At 40.6% G+C, this 21646-nt stretch overlaps 1 protein-coding gene across 1 annotated transcript; it reads left to right on the top strand.

Annotated features, from left to right (window-relative positions):
* The first annotated feature begins 19249 nt into the window (after nt 1-19249).
* LOC123439191 (calmodulin-binding protein 25-like) lies at nt 19250-20448 on the top strand. Its single transcript, XM_045115933.1, has one exon. It carries the CDS (start codon nt 19411-19413, stop codon nt 20191-20193), a length of 783 nt encoding a protein of 260 aa, XP_044971868.1. The 5' UTR covers nt 19250-19410; the 3' UTR covers nt 20194-20448.
* The last annotated feature ends 1198 nt before the right edge of the window (nt 20449-21646 follow it).

Raw genomic sequence — 21646 nt, 5'->3', positions numbered from 1 at the left:
CCGTCACACGGAGTGACAAATCCCAGTCTTGATCCATACTAACTCAGCGGACACCTTCGGAGATACCTGTAGAGCACTTTTATAGTCACCTAGTTACGTTGCGACGTTTGATGCACACATGGTATTCCTCCGGTGCCAGTGAGTTATATGATCTCATGGTCATAGGAACAAATACTTGACACGCAGAAAACAATAGCAATTAAAAAAACACGATCAATATGCTACGTTCATAGTTTGGGTCTTGTCCATCACATGATTCTCCTAATGATGTGATCCCGTTATCAAGTGACAACACTTGCCTATGGCCAGGAAACCTTGACCATCTTTGATCAACGAACTAGTCAACTAGAGGCTCACTAGGGACAGTGTGTTGTCTATGTATCCACACATGTATTTGAGTTTCCAATCAATACAATTCTAGCATGGATAATAAACGATTATTATGAACAAGGAAATATAATAATAACTAATTTATTATTGCCTCTAGGGCATATTTCCAACAGGAATTTATGAAAAGATAAGATAAGAACAGTTGGGATAAGGAATTCTATACCATGAACAACTCCGCAAGAAACATTGAAATCACTTTGATGAAACAAGAATAAGAATTGTGTTATGATTATCTTTCATCTTGTTAAATTGACGACAAGCAATGGATTTGCATACCACTTATTCTTCTAGAAAAGGAATGAAGAGAGAGATAGGACACAAACTTAAAGAAGTCTTGCACGAAACTCCGGTAAAAATTCACAAACAAATGAGGATATGATGAATGAATGAAGATACCTGAGAACGAAGAGTTCATGGGCCGTCTAGCAGAAAACTTCAACAAGGCAACGAAATAATTGAGATACGAACAAAGAGACAACAATTGAGAAGAATTTGAGAATGAAAGCTGAAAGCTGAGAACGAAGAAATCTTCTGAAATGATGGCCTTTAGAGGATCAAGAAATGAAAACAATACTGAAATGCACCGGATAGATATGATATGGAAGGAATTTCTCATGATCGAAAACAATTTGAGAGAGAGCAAGAAGCTGATATGACAATCTTCAAAGAATGGAAAAGGATTTAAGAGAAACTCTCCGTCGGTCTTCCAAGCTGAGAATGAAGGCGAAAAACACCATCAAGAGTTATAGAGACAATCCGAAATAATCAATAAGGAAAAGTTGAGCCAATGATGAAAATTATTTCGAAGCGATCTTGGAGAAGGAATATGACTGATGGAATTCATACTTACGTCATACTTGAAAAGAATTATGAAAAGATTAGAAGAGCTAGGTATGATCCTGAAGAAGAACCTGTGGGTTATGGCCCCACTCAAAGAGAACACCGTTGAATCGATTGATTAGGAAGGGAGACATTGCACCGGTACAAATAAAAAACTTGATAAGGTGAGCCCCCTCAAATAATTTGAAAGTATTTGAATGGAAACATGAATCTTCAAAGATATCTACAACACTCTGGAAACAATAAACAGAGATGAATAAACAAGAGAGGCTTGATTAAGAATTTCAAACATGGAAAAGCATTCATAGGATGAAAATAATAAGATGAACACCAAAAGCTTGAATTGAATCCACCGGAGAAGAAAATAAAATGAAGAAATGATGAACTTAGAGCTGAAGTATCTTCACAATGAATCTCCGGATACATCACAGAAGACAAGAAAGTGGAAGCATAATTGAAAAGAGAGGCATTTGGATGAGAATTTAATTGTTGAAGAAAAAAGGAGGGAGGGCGGGGAAAAACTAATACAACTTGGATGGATGAAAGGAACTCCGAAAAGAAATAAGAGGATGGATCTTGCAAATGTTGGAGAGGATTGAATTATCTTGAAGAGAAGCACTCCGTTTGGAAAAGAATTGACATGACGACTCCGGTTTGAAAATAATTGATGAGACAACTTGATTGAGCAAAAGAATTAACTAGCACTCCCATAGAAATATGAGAACACCACTTCAGAAAGATAAGAGATCATCACTTGACATCGAAGCAACTCGAATTACCATACTCCAAAAAAATAGGATGATGCTTGCAAGTGAAGCCAGAAACAAATATATGACCGAGATTTCGTTCGATATTTTTGTGGTAAGATTCGCACGGGCTCGATCGTACATTGGATTGTCATATTAAAATGATGCTCGGATATGCTCCCTATGCGTAGCGAACTACAAGGTTTGACAAAGCATATCTCAGACATATAGCAAGACTGTCCTTTGTAAGAAAGACCGTGAACAAACGAATCCACTAGATGTCGAACCCCAACCTTGCATCAAGCATATGTTGGAAGATAATCCTAGATAACTACTTGAATTACCACCTAATAACTTCCGAAATGTTTCTCGGTTATGCTATCATGTTACGGGTCCGGGAACCTACTCGGTGTAATCAGCTACACTTTTCCTGCAACTATCAACACGTATCCAAGAAGTTCTGCAAATTCATCTACCTTAGACATTCGAAACAACAATGGTACCAAACCCGGTAAATCATCCGCTCTATCTCCAACTGTACTGGGGAAAGTCACAGCACTATTGCCACCAAACAAAGTATTGAAGTGTTTCGATGTCTGCGTTCTGAGATACTAAGGAAGCTGAATGATAACAATGTGTCAAAAACTCCTTGGAGATCAATTCCCCGAAAGAAATCAAGTCAAACAGGAGGCACCAAGTTAGAATTCCTTCACATCTGCAACATACAGATTCCAAAATACCCACGTGATCCTAAAAAAATTTGAGTGAGAAGAGGGGTAGAACTAAAATTCCCAAGTCAGAATTCCTCACCAGAGCATAGAAGAGGAGTAAAAAGAATCCTACTCTCTAATATATAACTAGACTCAAAGTAGTTTTTTACTAGACTCGACTTGACCAAGTTCGATCAATCAAGAGGGCTCCTACGTCAGTACTGCTTTGATACCAACTTGTAACGCCAAAGATGCGATACTATCCTTATTTTAGCATGAGGGCCTCGACACGGATAGAAGTGCATCTCATCGTTTCGCAAGAATGGATATCATTACAAGTGTACAGAAGAGATGAGTATATGAAATTTGCTTACACTCGCCACAATCAACAGCCCGAACAACACAATACAAAAATATATTCAATCGCCATGTAGAAGAGCAGGGTCCGACTACGGATGAAATCAAATGATAAAATGACGTCCATCATTGCTATCCCAGGCTACCGTCCTGGAGCCCATCCTAGATCGATGATCAAGAAGAACAAGAAACTCCAAACAGAACAATCATCGCGATCATATCAAAGTGTTGCTTTACCTGTACCAACAACTGTTGTTGTAGTAGTCTATGAACCACATGGACTCAGCAATCTCATTTCCAAAGGTATCAAGACTAGCAAATCTTAATAGGTGAGGTATGGTTAAGTGGTGAGGCTATAGCAAGCAACTAAGCATTTATATGTGTGGCTAAATTATGATACCAGAATAAAAGAGGGGGTGATCTACGCATAAATGGACGTGAACTAATAATGATCTTGAAGTGATATTGAACACCTACTTACGTCAGAAATAACCCCACCATGTCCTCTTTCGGATGCATAACTCACGAGAAGAGACAGCCGCGGTTACGCACACAGTTGGCATATCTTAATTAAGTCTACTTCAAGTTTGCTATGACCGGGTGTTAAACAAATTTTCCAAGTTGCCACATGACCGCGGGGGCAGCATTCCGAAAGATTTAACCCTGCAGGGGTATTGCAACTAGTCCATCACAAACTACCACAAGCTGCATCGAAAGCCTCGACCACGAAAAACCCGAGATCTCCTCGGATTCCTAGTGGAAAAGCTCAACCTCGAGATAGCTCAAAGTATTTCCGGAATCCCTCGCACAAGATGTTCGAGAAAGGTAAAACAAATCCAGCAAGGCTGTCCGGCATACCGACAATCCCGTTAGGAGCTGTGTATCTCATTCTCAGGGCATACCGGATGAGCGATGGTTACCACTACAAAACACCAAGTTGCCCCAGGTAGCATTAATAAGCTGCTCTGAATTGGACCAATGCTCAAGAGGAGCACTGGCCCCGCGGTTGATTAACTATCCGCGGGTGCCGGTGGGTCCATATGCTTTTTATTAGTTATTAGGCAAATGTAGTACCAATGTTGGGCCTTGCCAGAAGAGTTTTATCCCAAAACAAAAACCGAGGGGGGTCCCCATAACAACCCCATGCATCTTAGGAGCGCTCAATTATGGAACCCATGTTGTCACATAGAAAGAAACTGCACTTGCAACTAGCAACTCTATAAGAAGGTTGAGCAAGCGGTAATGTAGACAAACAAAGGTTTGGTGAGATGTGGACGGGGGTTAGAGGCTTTTCATGGAAATGTTGGGAGGTTTGACATAACAGGTGGTAGAAAGCAAGACATAGGGATAGAAACAAGAAAACTTGCATGACAATGATAGTAATGGTATCTAGGGAAATAATTATCTTGTTTGTGCCCCCCTTGGAAGAAGAACGAATTCGTGAGGTAGACGAACCAACGTAGTCGACACAAGTCCTCACACTCCGAAGCGGCTCAGAACTCTATAGAGAAGAAACAATCCGGAAACAAACAATTAACACACGATAAACACCACAACATATTCATGAAATGATGCACAAGAAATTATGATGCATGGCATGGCAAAGCACAACAATCAACTCCTACACATTAAATGAAGCTCAATATGCAACGAGTTGCATATTGACGAAGTCCCTATTTGAATTACTTAGTTCACTCCCGTTTAGGTGCACGACAATGTTAAATGTTGTTAAACATGGCAAGAGGTGAAGCATAAAGAAACTACACTATCTAGGCATTTTAAATGAGGTCGGAAACAACATATAGCATTTATGAAATGACCCCATATGTTAATTTTGAAATTGGTCCAGATCTGAACTAAACATATTTTATATTTATTAAACAGGAAAATAAAGTGCACCATGTGATTCTACATGTTATTCTAGTCAATTTACATATATAAATAGTCTGAAACGGAGTTACGGTCTAAAAGATATGACCAACAAAAGATAATATGTCATGAATGCAAAATGTATGCAAATGACAACCACAACATGCTAAATCATATACGCAAAAGGATATTAGGGAACTACTTAAATTCTAGGAAAGTTTAAATGAGGTCAAAACAACGAATAACAATTCCGGAAAATCCCCATATGCAAATTAAGAGTTCGATACTGCTTTGCCTTAAACACAATTTTAGAGTTGTTAAACACCAGAATAAATGTCACCATGTTATTCTACACATTTTTATGGTCATGTTACATATGTGGATCATTTTAATCGGAGCTACGGTTAATCAATTATGAAAAAAACCATTTTAATATGAAATTAATGCAAAATACATGAAAACAACAAGTTAAATATTTCTTTAGCATGGTTGAAAGTTGGATATTGTGAAATTGCACAAAATTCTAAACATTTTTAATATGTAAAGTTTTTACATGCGATGCACGGTTAATTAGTTAGTAGCGTTTTAAAATGATGCATTTTCTTGAATTATGCTAAATAGTGGATAATAGCTAAATTCATCAAACCAGAAAAAATGCACATGGGCCGAATATGACTAGGCCAACGGTTCCACAGTGGGCGCCACATATTATAAAACGCCCACGGCGAGAGTTGGGGCGATTGGGTGGTCACCACGGGCCTAGCCCGGTGATGCAGATGGAGCGGGAGGGTTGGGCCGGATGCGGGCATGCTTGTGGGCAAGGTTGGCACAGCCCAAGCATGACAACAGTAAGCCCAGTGCGCAGGGCAAGCTGGCTTTAGCGAGGCGAGGACGAGGTGGAGCTCGGGATCCTACCGTGGTCGGACCAGCTCGGGCGAAGCGGCAGTGGTTCCAAGCCCGGGTGGGCCTCCAGATTTGCTCGGCGGGCGACGGCTGGCTACGGGTGGAGGTGCGGCTGGCTACGGGTTGACTAGCGTGGATTTGAAGGGAGGATGTGGGAGAAGGCTAAAATTGGCAGGGGGAGGCTATTATATAAGGAAGGGGACCAGGTTTAGGGTTTTTTTTAGCCCGATTTCGATCGTACGATGTCAATCAGACAGCTTCTGATGCGGAGGGGGTTAGCTAGATAAAGGTGGGTTGTGTAGAGGGGTTGGGACAAGAAGCAAGGAAAGGTTGTGGCCTGTGACATGTTTTTGAAGTATAAAAAACGATTGACTGTTATCTGGCTATAGTGTCTATATAGGTTTATCCATCAGGGTATCGAACGACCTCCGATTGTGAGGAAATTTGGCATGCGGGTGACCTACACTTCAATAAGACTGCACAACAATTTTCAAACCAAACCGAGAAAGTTTTATACACACTTTTAAAAGCAAATATTTTAACAATGTGCAGGGGCATGCTGGTGTGATTGGTCTTGGAACGGTCATAGACAAAAACAGAGAGAACCAGTAACTAATAATGGATGCAAGTTTTGAAAAATGACGACAACGGAGTGTTGATGCAATGTGCATGATGCGTATGATGCGATGATTAATGCGACAAACAAAAGAACCACATGACAACAATGGAATAAAAAGGTAATCTTAATCTTCTAGTGGGTCGGTTCTAGGTTGTTACAACCACCCCAGATAAACCATAGAGACTACAAAACAAGCAAACAAAGAAACCAAAATATAATCCTGCAAGAAAATAATAATATGCAAAGATCTAGTTTCTGATAATACTTCCATAACTCCTAAAATTCTGAAACATTAGCATGCTACAGAAAATTTATAGTTTATTACTTTGTAAAAAAACAACAATATATCACATTCTAGTAAAGAGAAATAATTCAATCATTGGATAGATAATTTTTGTTTCTGCACCGAACCTAGTAAACAAGCAATTTACATATACCAAGTGTTAAACTTGGCACAAAAATAAAAGCAAAGAGAAAACGCAATAAGCACAATAACAATAATCATGTTAACATAGTGAAAGAAAAGCTAGAATAGAAAATAACTATTGGGTTTCTTCCCAACAAACACTATTGTTTAATGCCCTTTAGATACACATAATCCAATCTATCAAGTATTATAATCTTTTAAATATATACATATGTAGATCTCATGATAGGTCCAGAAGGAGGTTTAATATTATCTCTTGCTAAATGTTTCATACCTTTATTTAGAGGAAATTGGAACCATATGTTACCTTCCCTCATGTCGATTATTGCATGTATTGTACTTAGAGAAGGTCTCGCACGTATAATAGGACAAGACAGATTACAGTTAATATAAAGAATGATGAAATCTACGGGCACATATGTCTATTATTGGTAATAAGCACACGATTCAATCTACCCATTGTATTTTTAATATTAGAATCCGCTAGATGCAAAATTAAAGAACATTCACTCATATTAGTGAAAACAAGAAAATCATGCAATGCTTTTGGCATAGTTGAAGCACTAGCTCCAAAATCACACAAAGCATTGCACTCATATTCCTTTATTTTAATCTTAATTGTTGGTTGCCGCTCATCATGCAAATTCCTAGGTATGCAAACCTCTAAGTCAAGTTTCTCCTAATCGGTTTTAATAAGAGCTTCTACAATATGTTTAGCTTTGTTTTTTATAAGCATTGGTTGAATCAATCATGGATTAAAGCAACGACATACATTTAGTAAGGGAAAACCTATTATAATCAAAATTCTTGTAATCCAAAATAGTGAGAACTTCACTATCTAAACTTTTTACCAATTCAAGCCCACTTTTATTAGGATTAGCAAAAAGATCATCACCCTCCGAACAAATGGGACACCTTTTAACAAAATTTGACTTGTCTCGAGTCCCATCATTATAAACATTAATAGTTTTAAACAATTCAATATTTTATAGACCAATAATTTTCACATCTTCATCACTATTAGCTAGAAAACGCAATTCAACCTCTCTTTCTTTTCATTCTCTTCTAGCTCTAAACATATCCATTTTTTTCTATTGTGATCAATATAGACTTGGAAGGACTAAATAGATTCAGGAATATACTCCTTAGTTGGTGGCAAATTTTTAATTTGTAGAATATCCACATTACGAACAAGTCTATCCATGTTTCTAGACATATCATCAACTTACTCAGTTTTTCTTCTACCATAGTATTAGAAACCTTTTGAGAACTAATAAATCCTTTAATGTTGCTTCAAGTTCAACAGTCATCCTATTATTATTACTATTACCATAGTAAGTACCATAATTATTATACGTATTACCGGGATATCATCTAGGATTATTACTGAAGTTCCCCCTATAATCATTATTACTGAAATTTCTCCTGAGATAAAATTCACATCAATATTATAATTGTTTTGATCAATCAAAGTATACAAAGGCACATCATTTGCATCGATATTAGCACTCTTATTAATAACCATGGACATAATAGCATCAACCTTTTCACTTAAGGAGGAAATTTCCTCGACGGATTTTACCTTCTTACCAATTGGAGCGCGCTTGGTGTGCCACTTGGAATAATTTGCGGTCATGTTATCGAGAAGCTTAGCAGCTTATCCAAGTGTTATCCCCATGAACGTGCCACATGGAGCTGAATCTAGAAGGTTTCTCTCGACAAAGTTTGGTCCGGCATAATATTGTTTCACTATCATACAAACACTTAATCCATGTGTGTGGGACAATTTTTAAGCATAAGATTCATTGTTTCCTATGATTTTGCAACATCTTCTTGCTCAAGTTGTGAGAAATTCATAATTTTATTCCTCAAAAATATAATTTTTGCGAGAGTAATATACTTTCCAATAAAAGCATCTTTGTCGGAGAAGGGAACTTCCGCTCCGCCGCCGCAACTCTGTGTATCGACGAAAAACCAATCTGTAGACATTCCAGTACCTTGTCGGAGAAGGGAAATCATCTCCAGTGGCCATATTCATCATCTGGCGAAGGCCATGATGAGGAGGAAGTAGTTCACCCTCGGGGCTGAGATTTTTTACCAGTAGCTATGTGTTTAATCTCTCTCTCTCTCTGTGTGTGTGTGTGTGTGTGTGTCTCTTGCTCTTGAGATGTCACGATCTTGATGTATCACAAGCTTTGTTAATATAGTTGGATTGTATGTTGTTTGTCATTTGCTATTGTTGTGATGAATTGACTCTTTACCTTTAAGATCTCTTTATGTTGGATTGAATATTCAGGTTTGAGAAGACTTGATGTATGTCTTGCATGCGTATACCCATAGTGACATTGGGGTATTCAAGTGATTCACTTGATATATGTTATGGCATCAACTTGCGGATTCCGGTAACCTTGGGGATCTATGCATAGGGGTTGATTGCACGTTTTCATTATATGTTCTCCAATAGAAATCTTGGGGTGCTCCTTGAAGTTCTTTGTGTTGGATTGAATATGACAAATCTTAAATTGTTTGATGCATGTCATATAATTATCCCATGCACTACTGGAAAACAGTTTTTTGCCATCTGCCTAGTCTTTGTCGTCTGCTAGCTGATGGCAAAGAGTGTCTTTGCCGTCAGCTTCAGCAAAACAGACGGCAAAGCACAGGCTGATGGCATACAGTCTTTTTGCCATCTGTCACATCTTTGCCGTCTGCTAGCGGACGGCAAAGAGTCCAGAGGCAGACGGCAAAGATATAGATAGGCCCACCTGACCGCGGGGTGGCTAGGTCAAACTGGAGTCGGACCTTTGCCGTCTGCTAGCGGACAGCAAAGAGTCCGGAGGCACACGGCAAAGAGTCTAGACTCTTTGCCGTACGCCGGCAAACGGCAATGCTCTAACACCGTTAACGGCTCCTCCCCCCCCACCCCGCCCCTCTCTCTCTTTGTAACGGTCACCCCGCGCGCCCCTCTCTCTCTCTCCCCACCCCGCGCGCCCCTCTCTCTGTAACGGCCGCCGCCGCCACCGTCGCGCCGCCGTCCCCATCGCGTCGCCGCCCCTATCGCCCCTGCCGCCGCCCCTGTCGCCCCCACTGCCGCCCCTGTCGCCCCTGTCGCCCCTGCCGCCGCCCCTCTCTCTCTCCCCCCCCCCCCACCTCGCCCCCGCTGCCGCTGCCCCACCACCGTCGCGCCGCCGCCCCTAGCGCCCCCGGCGCCGCCCAGCCACCCCCAACACCCCGGCCCCTCCACAGCCGCCCCTCTCGGTGAGCCCCCACACCCCCACCCCCACCCCCCCCCACCCGCATTATTTTTTAGTAGTTTTATTATTTTTTAGTAGTTTTAGTAGTTGTTATTGTTAGTAGTTTTAGTGGTAGATTTAGTTAGGTTAGTAGTTTTAGTTAGGTTAGATAGTTAGCTTGGTTAGTTAGGTGGAGGAGGAGAAGAGGAGGAGGAGGAGGACAAGAAGAGGAGAAGAAGAAGAGGAGTAGGAGGAGGAGGAGGAGGAGAAGAAAAAGAAGAAGAAGAAGAAGAAGAAGAAGAAGAAGAAGAAGAAGAAGAAGAAGAAGAAGAAGAAGAAGAAGAAGAAGAAGAAGAAGAAGAAGAAGAAGAAGAAGAAGAAGAAGAAGAAGAAGAAGAAGAAGAAGAAGAAGAAGAAGAAGAAGAAGAAGAAGAAGAAGAAGAAGAAGAAGAAGAAGAAGAAGAAGAAGAAGAAGAAGAAGAGGAGAAGAAAAAAATAAGAAGGAGAAGAAGAAGAAAAAGAAGAAGAAGAGAAGAAAAAAATAAGAAGGAGAAGAAGTAAAGAAGAAGAGAAGAAGAAGAGAAGAAGAAGAGAAGAAGAGAATAAGAAAAAAATAAGAAGGAGAAGAAGAGAAAAAAGAAGAAGTTGATTTTTTATTGTTTGGTATTTAGTGGTAGCTAGATTCTTTTTTAGTTACTTAGTGGTAGATTCTGTTTTTGTTATAGTGGTAGATTCTGTTTTTGTTATTTTTTTTGTTGTTTAGTGCTATCTAGGTTTAGCGATAGGTTTAGTTAGCTTGGTTAGTTAGGTTAGTTAGTTAGTTAGCTTACTAGAAAGAATAGGAAGAAGAAGAAGAGGAGGAGGAGGAGAAGAGGAGAAGAGGAGGAGGAGGAGAAGAAGAAGAAGAAGAAGAAGAAGAAGAATAGGAGGAGGAGGAGACAAAAAGAAGATCACATGTTTGGTATTTAGTTTTTTGGAATTAATTAGTAGTTTTAGTGGTAGATTATGTTAGTTAATTAGTAGATTTAGTGGTAGATTCTGTTAGTTTATTCGCCCATCATTATTGCTTAGGTTCAAGACTACTTCAAAGAAGATCACATGTTCTTTTGTTGAAATCAAGTCTGTCAAAATAATGTATCGTCTATATTTATTGGTACCGGAGCAAAACATGACAACTTAAATAATATTGCCATCCTCAAATGTAGAAAATATCGAAAAGTTTTATATAACCTGAAAAGTAGTATAGTTAACCTGGAAAGTCCTGTGGACCAAAAGGGCAACTTCAGGACCTGCGAACTTTGCGTGGTAGGTGCATGTCCATGCACCAGGGTAATTAACCCAACAATGACATAATTAGCCTATTTAGCTCCAAAATACCATAATAAGCTCAAAATGGCATAAGAACCTTGGTTAGCTCATTAATATTATATACTTAGCTAGTTTTCCTCTAAAATGGGATAATTAGCCCATTTAGCTCAAAAAAGACATAATTAGGTAATTTAGCTCCAGCAAGAGGAGAAGAGGAGAAGAAATAGGCAAAATGAAAAGAAAGAAGAAGAAGAAGAGAAGAAGGAGAAGGAGGAGGAGGAGGAGGAGAAGGCCAAGGACCTTCTATCCTTCTCCTCCTCCTTCTTCTTCTTGATTTCTTCTTCTTCTCCTCCTCCTCCTCTTTCTTCTCCTCTTTCATATTATCCTTGCTTTAATTAACCCAACAATGACATAATTAGCCCATTTAGCTCCAAAATACCATAATAAGCTCAAAATGGCATAAGAACCTTGGTTAGCTCATTAATATAATATACTTAGCTAGTTTTCCTCTAAAATGGGATAATTAGCCCATTTAGCTCAAAAAAGACATAATTAGGTAATTTAGCTCCAACAAGAGGAGAAGAGGAGAAGAAATAGGCAAAATGAAAAGCAAGAAGAAGAAGAAGAAGAAGAAGAGAAGGAGGAGGAGGAGGAGGATGAGAAGGCCAAGGACCTTCTATCCTTCTCCTCCTCCTCCTTGTCCTCCTCCTCCTCCTTGATTTCTTCTTCTTCTCCTCCTCCTCCTATTTCTTCTCCTCTTTCATATTATCCTTGCTTTAATTAACCCAAAAATGACATAATTAGCCCATTTAGCTCCAAAATACCATAATAAGCTCAAAATGGCAAAAGAACCTTGGTTAGCTCATTAATATTATATGCTTAGCTAGTTTTCCTCTAAAATGGGATAATTAGCCCATTTAGCTCAAAAAAGACATAATTAGGTAATTTAGCTCCAACAAGAGGAGAAGAGGAGAAGAAATAGGCAAAATGAAAAGAAATAAGAAGAAGAAAAAGAAGAAGAAGAAGAAGTGAAGAAGGAGAAGGAGGAGGAGGAGGAGGAGGAGAAGGCCAAGGACCTTCTATCCTTCTCCTCCTCCTCCTTCTCCTCCTCCTCCTTCTTCTTGATTTCTTCTTATTCTCCTCCTCCTCCTATTTCTTCTCCTCTTTCATATTATCATTGCTTTAATTAACCCAACAATGACATAATTAGCCCATTTAGCTCCAAAATACCATAATAAGCTCAAAATGGCAAAAGAACCTTGGTTAGCTCATTAATATTATATGCTTATCTAGTTTTCCTCTAAAATGGGATAATTAGCCCATTTAGCTCAAAAAAGACATAATTAGGTAATTTAGCTCCAACAAGAGGAGAAGAGGAGAAGAAACAGGCAAAATGAAAAGAAAGAAGAATCAGAAGAAGAAGAAGAAGAAGAAGAGAAGAAGGAGAAGGAGGAGGAGGAGGAGAAGGAGGAGGAGGAGAAGGCCAAGGACCTTCTATCCTTCTCCTCCTCCTCCTTCTCCTCCTCCTCCTCCTTCTTCTTGATTTCTTCTTCTTCTCCTCCTCCTCCTCTTTCTTCTCCTCTTTCATATTATCCTTGCTTTAATTAACCCAACAATGACATAATTAGCCCATTTAGCTCCAAAATACCATAATAAGGTCAAAATGGCATAAGAACCTTGGTTAGCTCATTAATATTATATACTTAGCTAGTTTTCCTCTAAAATGGGATTATTAGCCCATTTAGCTCAAAAAAGACATAATTAGGTAATTTAGCTCCAACAAGAGGAGAAGAGGAGAAGAAATAGGCAAAATGAAAAGAAAGAAGAAGAAGAAGAAGAAGAAGAAGAAGAGAAGAAGGAGAAGGAGGAGGAGGAGGAGGAGAAGGCCAAGGACCTTCTATCCTTCCCCTCCTTCTCCTCATCCTCCTCCTTCTTCTTCATCTCTTCTTCTTCTCCTCCTCCTCCTCTTTCTTCTCCTCTTTCATATTATCCTTGCTTTAATTAACCCAACAATGACATAATTAGCCCATTTAGCTCCAAAATACCATAATAAGCTCAAAATGGCATAAGAACCTTCGTTAGCTCATTAATATTATATACTTAGCTTGTTTTTCTCTAAAATGGGATAATTAGCCCATTTAGCTCAAAAAGACATAATTAGGTAATTTAGCTCCAACAAGAGGAGAAGAGGAGAAGAAATAGGCAAAATGAAAAGAAAGAAGAAGAAGAAGAAGAGAAGAAGAAGAGAAGAAGAAGAAGAGAAGAAGGAGAAGGAGGAGGACGAGGAGGAGAAGGCCAAGGACCGTCTATCCTTCTCCTCCTCCTCCTTCTCCTCCTCCTCCTCCTTCTTCTTGATTTCTTCTTCTTCTCCACCTCCTCCTCTTTCTTCTCCTCTTTCATATTATCCTTGCTTTAATTAACCCAACAATGACATAATTAGCCCATTTAGCTCCAAAATATCATAATAAGCTCAAAATGGCATAAGAACCTTGGTTAGCTCATTAATATTATATACTTAGCTAGTTTTCCTCTAAAATGGGATAATTAGCCCATTTAGCTCAAAAAAGACATAATTAGGTAATTTAGCTCCAACAAATGATATACAGTTCACCACACATATACTTAGCTTGTTTTCCGCTAAAAATGACATAATTAGCTGAAAAACATCATATTTTGTTCTTCTTCTAACTTTCTTATTCACATTTTTGCAGATTGGATATACTACATGCATGGAAGCTGGCATTCATGGAGTTGAACAATGTCAATGGATGAACTTTATATGTATATCATCTAGTTTTCATTTGAGTTGATGAACAATGTCGAACTATATGTATATGTATATATGGATAAACAGTGCAATACTTGGTATGTTGGTTCTTTGGATATATGGGGATGTACATTGGTGAATCATATATGTGTGGTGAATTATATATATGTGTTGGCAAGTATATGTGTGGTGAACTATATATCATATATGTGTGGTGAATTATATAAATGTGCTATCAAATATATATGTGTGTGTGTGTGTGTGTGTGTGTGTGTGTGTGCTGTGAAATAATATAAAACAAAAAATAGGAACTATATGGGCTCTTTGTCGTGTGCCAGCTGATGGCAAAGACATGTGCCATCAGCTGGCAGACGGCAAAGGTGCCACATGGCACCCAGCTGTGCATCCTGGGGTGTCTATGTAGTCTCTTTGCCGTCAGCTGCCTGGGTGGGCAGACGGCAAAGAAGAGGGAACAGAGGAGGGGGGAGGAGGAGGCAGACGACAAAGAGTGGAGAGAGTGGGAGGGGAGGAGAAGGCAGACGGCAAAGATGGACGGGGAGGCAGACGGCAAAGATGGAGGGGGGAGGGGAGGGGAGGAGAAGGCAGACGGCAAAGATGGACGGGGAGGCAGACGGCAAAGATGGAGGGGGAGGCAGACGGCAAAGATGGAGGGGGAGGCAGACGGCAAAGCCTCCGTTAACCCCTAACGGAGGCAACGCGTGTCGGCTGCCGTCTCGAGCACTTTGCCGACTGCTCCTAAGGAAAGCTGACGGCAAAGAGCTTTGTCGTCCGCTTTGCCTGGGCAGACGGCAAAGAAGGTCCTATGCCGTCGTAGGCTGACGCAGAAATTTTGCCGGCCGTGAGAATCTTTGCCGTCTGTGATATTGTCTTTGCCGTCCGGGATATTGTCTTTGCCGTCTGTGATGGCAGACGGCAAAGAAACTGATTCCTGTAGTGATGGATACTTGAGGTGACATTGGAGTATCTAGGTGACATTAGGGTTGATTGATATGTATCATGGGTGTTATTCTAGTACGAACTCTAGGTATGTTTGTGACACTTGTAGGAATAGATCAAAATATTGATTAGAAAGAATAACTTTGAGGTGGTTCTACTACCTACACCAATTTCATCTTATTGTTCTCTGCTAGATAGGAACTTTGGAGTGATTCTTTGTTGCACATTGAGGGATGATCATATCCTTCTACTCCATTTGAATTGTTGAGAGATTGCACTAGTGAAGGTATGAACCCTAGGCCTTATTATCAAGTATTTATAAAACATTTTTCTCGCTATTTTACACTTGCTACCATGCTGTTTTTATATTTTCATTTTACAAAAACCTATATCTACTATCCATAATACACTTGTACCACCATCTCTTTGCCGAACTAGTCACCAATGCAATTTTTCATTGTATTGGATGTGTTGGGGACACAAGAGATTTTTTGTATTTGATTGTAGGGTTGTTTGAGAGAGAACATATTCATCCTACACCTCCCACGGATTGATAAACCTTTGGTCATCCACTTGAGGAAAATTGTTGCTATCCTACAAAACTCTGCGCTTGGAGGCCCAACATAGTCTACAAGAATAAAGTTGTGTAGTAGACATCACTCAACTGTAGCAACATCGTTCTATTGGTTCATGCATGAAACTATTGCTAAGAGTAGAAAAGCTTCCATGATTACGAGCCTTGGTAATATTTTTGGGTTTTCTCTGGACAAGCTTGCAAAAAAAATAAACAAAAAACTGAAACAAAAACTAAATGAAACACTAACAAAAAGTCTAAACACGAAGACTAGGCACGCAAAGCCTCCCCGACAACAACACAAAAAAAATGTTTGATTAGTTCCTTTAGTGATCCAAAAGTACAGCAATAAGGATTCGCTCCCTTTTACCCAGATGTGATCCTTTATTATCGAACCCACAACAGGAAGGTGCCCTTTAAGATAGAGCTTCAAACAAGCTTTTCTTGGAGAGTTAAATTCCAGTTGTTGACCGAATCCTCGATGAGTCTCATGTTGAAAACACCTACAATAAAAGTAGGCACAGGTATGAGGACTTATGCTTACAACCATATATTTTTCTTGCGATTATCATGATCTTAGTTTGTGCTCCAGAAGTCATCCATCAAGATGTGCTTACTACGTAACAAAGTGGGGGATGTGTCACAATTATGTCTTGACGGACACCCTTCATGCTCCAAGAATCATTTGTCCAACCGGAGGCCCTATCCGTCGTGCAGGGTCACCGTGATAATTAAGGTAGCAATAATCACACAAAAGCATTGGGTGTTTATGACTAAATCTCTTGAATCTCCAAGGATAGGATCCGTGTTTCCATACTAAATCTTTTTGTCACTGGTGTTCAAAATAACACTTCACGGTCTCCCTGTCCTTAGCCTCTCTATGACTCGCTCTCAATGATCCTATGTACTTGTAGGGCTGAAGAGAGAAAATGAGACAAGAGGCAACTATGGAACCATTTTATGCTACACATATGAGGCGTTAATTCAAAGTACTTCATTTATCCCTCCAACAAATACATGGGCTTTCAAGGCTCTTGCCATAACCCATGACATTAAGGAACTACTCACAGATGGACATGAGATCACGTGAAGAACTCATCAAAGAACACATCATAAAGATTGATTAATTGTTAATATTTCCTACAATGGATGTCATGTGTAATACATTATTACAACTATGACTCGATTGTTGTGAACTATGGTGGTGGTGAATTTTTTCACTCCAGAGATGGGAAAATGGCTGCGGCTAGGGTTGATGTCGATGGGGAATGTGGGGATGATGAAAAATGTCTTGTGTGGCGATCTTATGTGATGTTCTGTGATGTTTTGTTGCTCATTTGGCGTCGGCCCTTTATTAAGGTTGTTAAGGTGGATCAGGCGCTTTAGTTTCCACACCATGCGATCATCCATACGGTCCATACGAGTGGACGCACTCGAATGTAAGGTCATCTTTTGCCCAGGCGCCTCCGCAGTGCCTCCACTTCATCTCCTCTATCTTCCACTTTACTCATTTCCATGTATTCGCTTGATTACATCCATAATTAGCTCATTTCACGTGGAAACAAAATAAATATCAAAAATTTGGAACCTTTGCATTCATTAGTTATTAGTGGCAATATCGAAGTGAATATCTTGGCTTTAATGAAATATTTCGGTTTAAACTCACGTTAGAGGAGTGTAAAACTAATAGTCGTCACCACACTATCACGGGGGCACTAATAGCAGTGTCAATCTCCCAAGACCCACATCGCCACAACATTGCTTCCAGTTTGAAGAGGTCGAGATCAGCGACCAAGTCGATTAGGCTGCATAGGAGAATGTGACGCTCTCTAGAGGTGCCAATTCAGACATCCCACCTGCTGCTGATGTAGTCGACCAAGACCAGCTATGGGCCGCTGGGATAGAAAACCCAAAGGTCACGACAGACGAAAGCACCGCAGTGGTGAATTCCTTGGCTACACAAACACGAAAGCTTAGCACAAAGCCACCTCTCACCAACGCCGTACCTTCATTGCAGCGGGTACCGTCAACAGTGGTCGTAGTTGACACCATCGAGGCAAGGTGGCAACCAGATCTGATTGCCTCGGAGATTAAGATCAATCTCGAAGAGAAGGAGACCAAACTCAAAGAGAGGATGGTTAAGTTACCACGTTGAAGAATACCAAAATGTTGACCATGAAGATGGATGAGTTGGATCCCGATGTGATGATGATCATGCAAGTTGTGTGTATTAGGATGTTGAAGGGCTTGGAGGCTGATATGGAGGCGGCCGAAGTAGAGAAGTTGACGGTAAAGTGAGCGAGGTGGCACGGACAGATGGTGTGGGAGGGCAAAAATGTTGTTTGTGCACGTATAGTCGAACGGGAACTTTTATCACTAGTCCATGTAAAATCTATAAACATCTGTCTATTTTTGGTTCTGATTGAGTGCTATGAACACCATAATTTAATTTGAAATGAACTTTATTTCTTATCCTATAGTTGTACATTTGTGACACACATTATCCTATTTACTGGAACTTTTATCGAAATATTAGATTTTCGCAACTTCTAACATGGTATTTCCCAGTTTTGCATTTTCCTTGTTCATGTTAGAAAGGATCAGTTTGCATTAATGATTCGTAGAAAAATCTGTTTAAGATTGGAGGACATTATTAACGATTATGTTCAGACTTCTCTTGTCCTTCAGCTCCATTCCTTATCGTCTTTCATATATTTTTAGACTCGAGATGTCACCTTACACCTTGCCTGGTGAACACACATAAAAAACGAATGGCTATAGCATTAAAAAAAGTATACTAGAGAATCTTCCACTCGATGGGATAATTAGTGTCATAAATATATAACTAAAGGGTAAAAAGTAAAATTCACTCTGTAATTTATATATATTGCCATGATTTTAAAATGAAGAAATCAAACCTAGTCAACATTTGATGATACCATTGGATAGTCGGCTCTCGTATGTGTCCGCTGACGCATCTCGTCCGCGCACTAGTATTATATGTGTGTTTTACGACACACCGTTCAAGCGACAGAACACGGGCCCATTCGCAGGGGCTTGATAGGCCGCTATATTCTAACATTCGGCATGAACGTAGAGCATTTCCAGCAGCCGTATAATAAATTCATGAAAAGTTTTATCGTGTAACTGTAACATTTTTAATGCGCGGGACCAGAGCATCTTCAACAGATGCGTGGTAGCATGGCGTCCAATCCAGCGGCTTCACCTGCAGCACGCCAGAATTTGCTGCGCGCGCAGACGCACGAAATAATCAGTGCGCGATGTCGTTTTGCTTCGTACGCTAAACCAACTATAACGCGTATTTTTTACGTGTCCGTTGAAACGCCCGGAACAGCCACGGGCACAAAAAGAACGCGCAGGGCTAAAGTCACACATCTGTTGCAGATGCTCTTAGAATCGGCAGGCTGATTCCAAACGTTTTCATATCTCAAAAAAGTTCAAAGAAAATAGGCATATTAACAAAAAAAAAAGCGAAAGAAAAACAAAAGTTGGCAGCTCCTCGCGGCCACCGCTCCCCATATCTATTCTCCTGTCGTCGTCAACCTTTTCCCCTCCTAGCTAGCTTGTTCATCAGTAATCCACCCACATCGAGATCTCCCCATATTCCACACCAAACCCTATCTATCTACCAGTCCATCCCGTACTACATACACATCTTCTTCCATCGAGGTCGAGCCTTCCACCGATTAATGGCGTCCACCACCAGTGGCAGCCTCCCATCCTCTCCCTCACTCCCGGGCACCGGCGCCGAACAAGAATTCTCCTCCGTCGACCCCCACGGCCTCTTCCTCCCTTCATCCCCCTCCCCCGCCAGCCTATACTTCGACCACGACACCTCCTTCCAAGGCTTGTTCCCCACATCCTCCCCCACGCGGGGAACAGCGACCCCACCTCACCCTACCGCCCCGTCAAAGCCTCCCAAGAAGCGCCCCAGAGCCTCCCGCCGCCCACCCACCACCGTGCTCACCACCGACACCTCCAACTTCCGCGCCATGGTACAGGAGTTCACCGGCTTCCCGGCGCCACCATTTGCCGCCGGGCCATCCCCGTTCGTCCGCCCGCGGCTCCTCGGTGGCGCCTCCGCCTACGGCCCTCCCTTCCTGGTACGCCCATGCCCTCTCAAATACCCGCAGCAAAACCCTGCACTGCTGTCCTCCATCGCCACCTGCACCACCACTGCCACTACCACCAGCGGTGGATCCAACTCTCTCCTGCACGCGCTCGCGCTGTTCGCGAGGAGCAACGCGATGCCATGTACTTCCACTGATGTTACGACGGCCAGAGGATCAGGTGCTGCTGATCAGTACGGTGGTCACCACGGCCACGGCATGGGAGATTTTAACTTCAACCCGTTTGACGACTTGGAGGCTGAGACTGCGGCAGCGGCGGAAAGCGACAAGGCGGCGAACGGCGACCATGCTGGGTTCTTCTCTTCCTTAGGCGGCGCCGGAGATAAATACGACCGGCAGTAGCTTGTACAGTAGTACTTACGTATCTCTCTTTCTGTCTGGTGAGCGTGCTGAGTGGCCTTTGTGTGATGTGGAAATTGAGATGGAGGAACAGTTATCTAAGCTTGCTACTTGGCCACTACTAATATTGGCATTTGGCAGGCTGCTTAAAATTGTTAGTTTCTTTTGAGACAAAATGTGAGTTCATAAATTTGAGTGATGGCGATTTTTAGTGCAAATCAATTAATAATTGAAGGCATGCATTGCTTCTTGAATCAATTACTATTCTTACAATATGCATTATATTTATATATACTTTTAGGGTGGTTTGTTCGGTTTCCATCGCTAGGCAGGGAATCGTCCTTGTCAAGATGATATGAAATGATCCAACACCTCTCCTTACTCACGAACAATAAGTGCTGAAATGATTCAACACTTTACCTTTCTGCTTAATTTGGATGTATTCCATACCGTGGGAAAAACAAATGGTAGACTTTCGGATGAATAGGCAAGGCAGCCAACTATTGCCAAGGCTCCTTATTTTTTTAACCAAATATTGCCAAGGCAGCCCGTAAATTAGGCCATGTTTGAAACGACAATAGATTATGATAATCTGGATTATGAAGATAGATTATATAATTTGGTTTATAAAAATAATCTAGATGGGCATGTTTGGAGACCAGGTTATCTAAACTGTAATCCAGGTTTTACATTGCATAATGACATGTCTACCCCTATGTTTTTTTAAAGAGGAGGGTGGCGGTGGCAGAAATGTAATTATCTTCAACTTTACAAGGGTAATGGGTCATTTGCAATCCATAATCTGATTTTAGCTGGGATAGAGTAGATTGTGAGTTTTTTAATAATCTATCCATCTAGTTTTTATAATCTATACCATAATCTGTCATGTATGGTATGTAATTTGAATGGTTCCAAACAAGGCCTTAATTTTGGTATGTTTAGTTCGTCAGTCTAGCATCTGTTCTTTGTAAATGATATTTGTTGTGAATCCAAATGGATTCTTGATGGATCTTAATCATTACGTTGTAAACCGTTTACATTTGTTGAATTATTATTATTCCTTTCTTTCATGTTAACTTGAGCAATAAAGGCTCTGTTTTTTCAGGAGGAAATGCAAGCTCCTTGGTCTTCTTTATAACAATAAATAAACACATGTAAAGTAATATGCTTGATATGTAAGTTTCATCTTAGACTTCATTATCTCATATCAATATGATAGTTTTGTTCCACGCAAAAATAAAGCATGACGGATCTATGCACCAACTAAAGAGAATCGAACTAAATACATAGGCTAGCTTGACTACAATTTTCTTCTCTTGATCTCAAATAGGTTAATGCGCTCACTGTTTTTTTAGATTAAGCTTCTTTGAAATGTACACGACACATGCTGCAATAATTGGCTTCTGGCTTCAAAGCATTTATTGTCTTTTTTTGTGAACTGCTAATTTCTTATCAC

Source organism: Hordeum vulgare, chromosome 3H, assembly GCF_904849725.1.
Source record: "Hordeum vulgare subsp. vulgare chromosome 3H, MorexV3_pseudomolecules_assembly, whole genome shotgun sequence".
Classification (NCBI taxonomy): Eukaryota; Viridiplantae; Streptophyta; class Magnoliopsida; order Poales; family Poaceae; genus Hordeum; species Hordeum vulgare.
The sequence above is the reverse complement of the archived record's forward strand: the minus strand, read 5'-3'. Positions and strand labels throughout refer to the sequence as shown.

Excerpts from the sequence above, each read along its gene's own strand:
- LOC123439191 (XM_045115933.1), top strand. The coding sequence starts at position 19,411 with ATGGCGTCCACCACCAGTGGCAGCCTCCCATCCTCTCCCTCACTCCCG.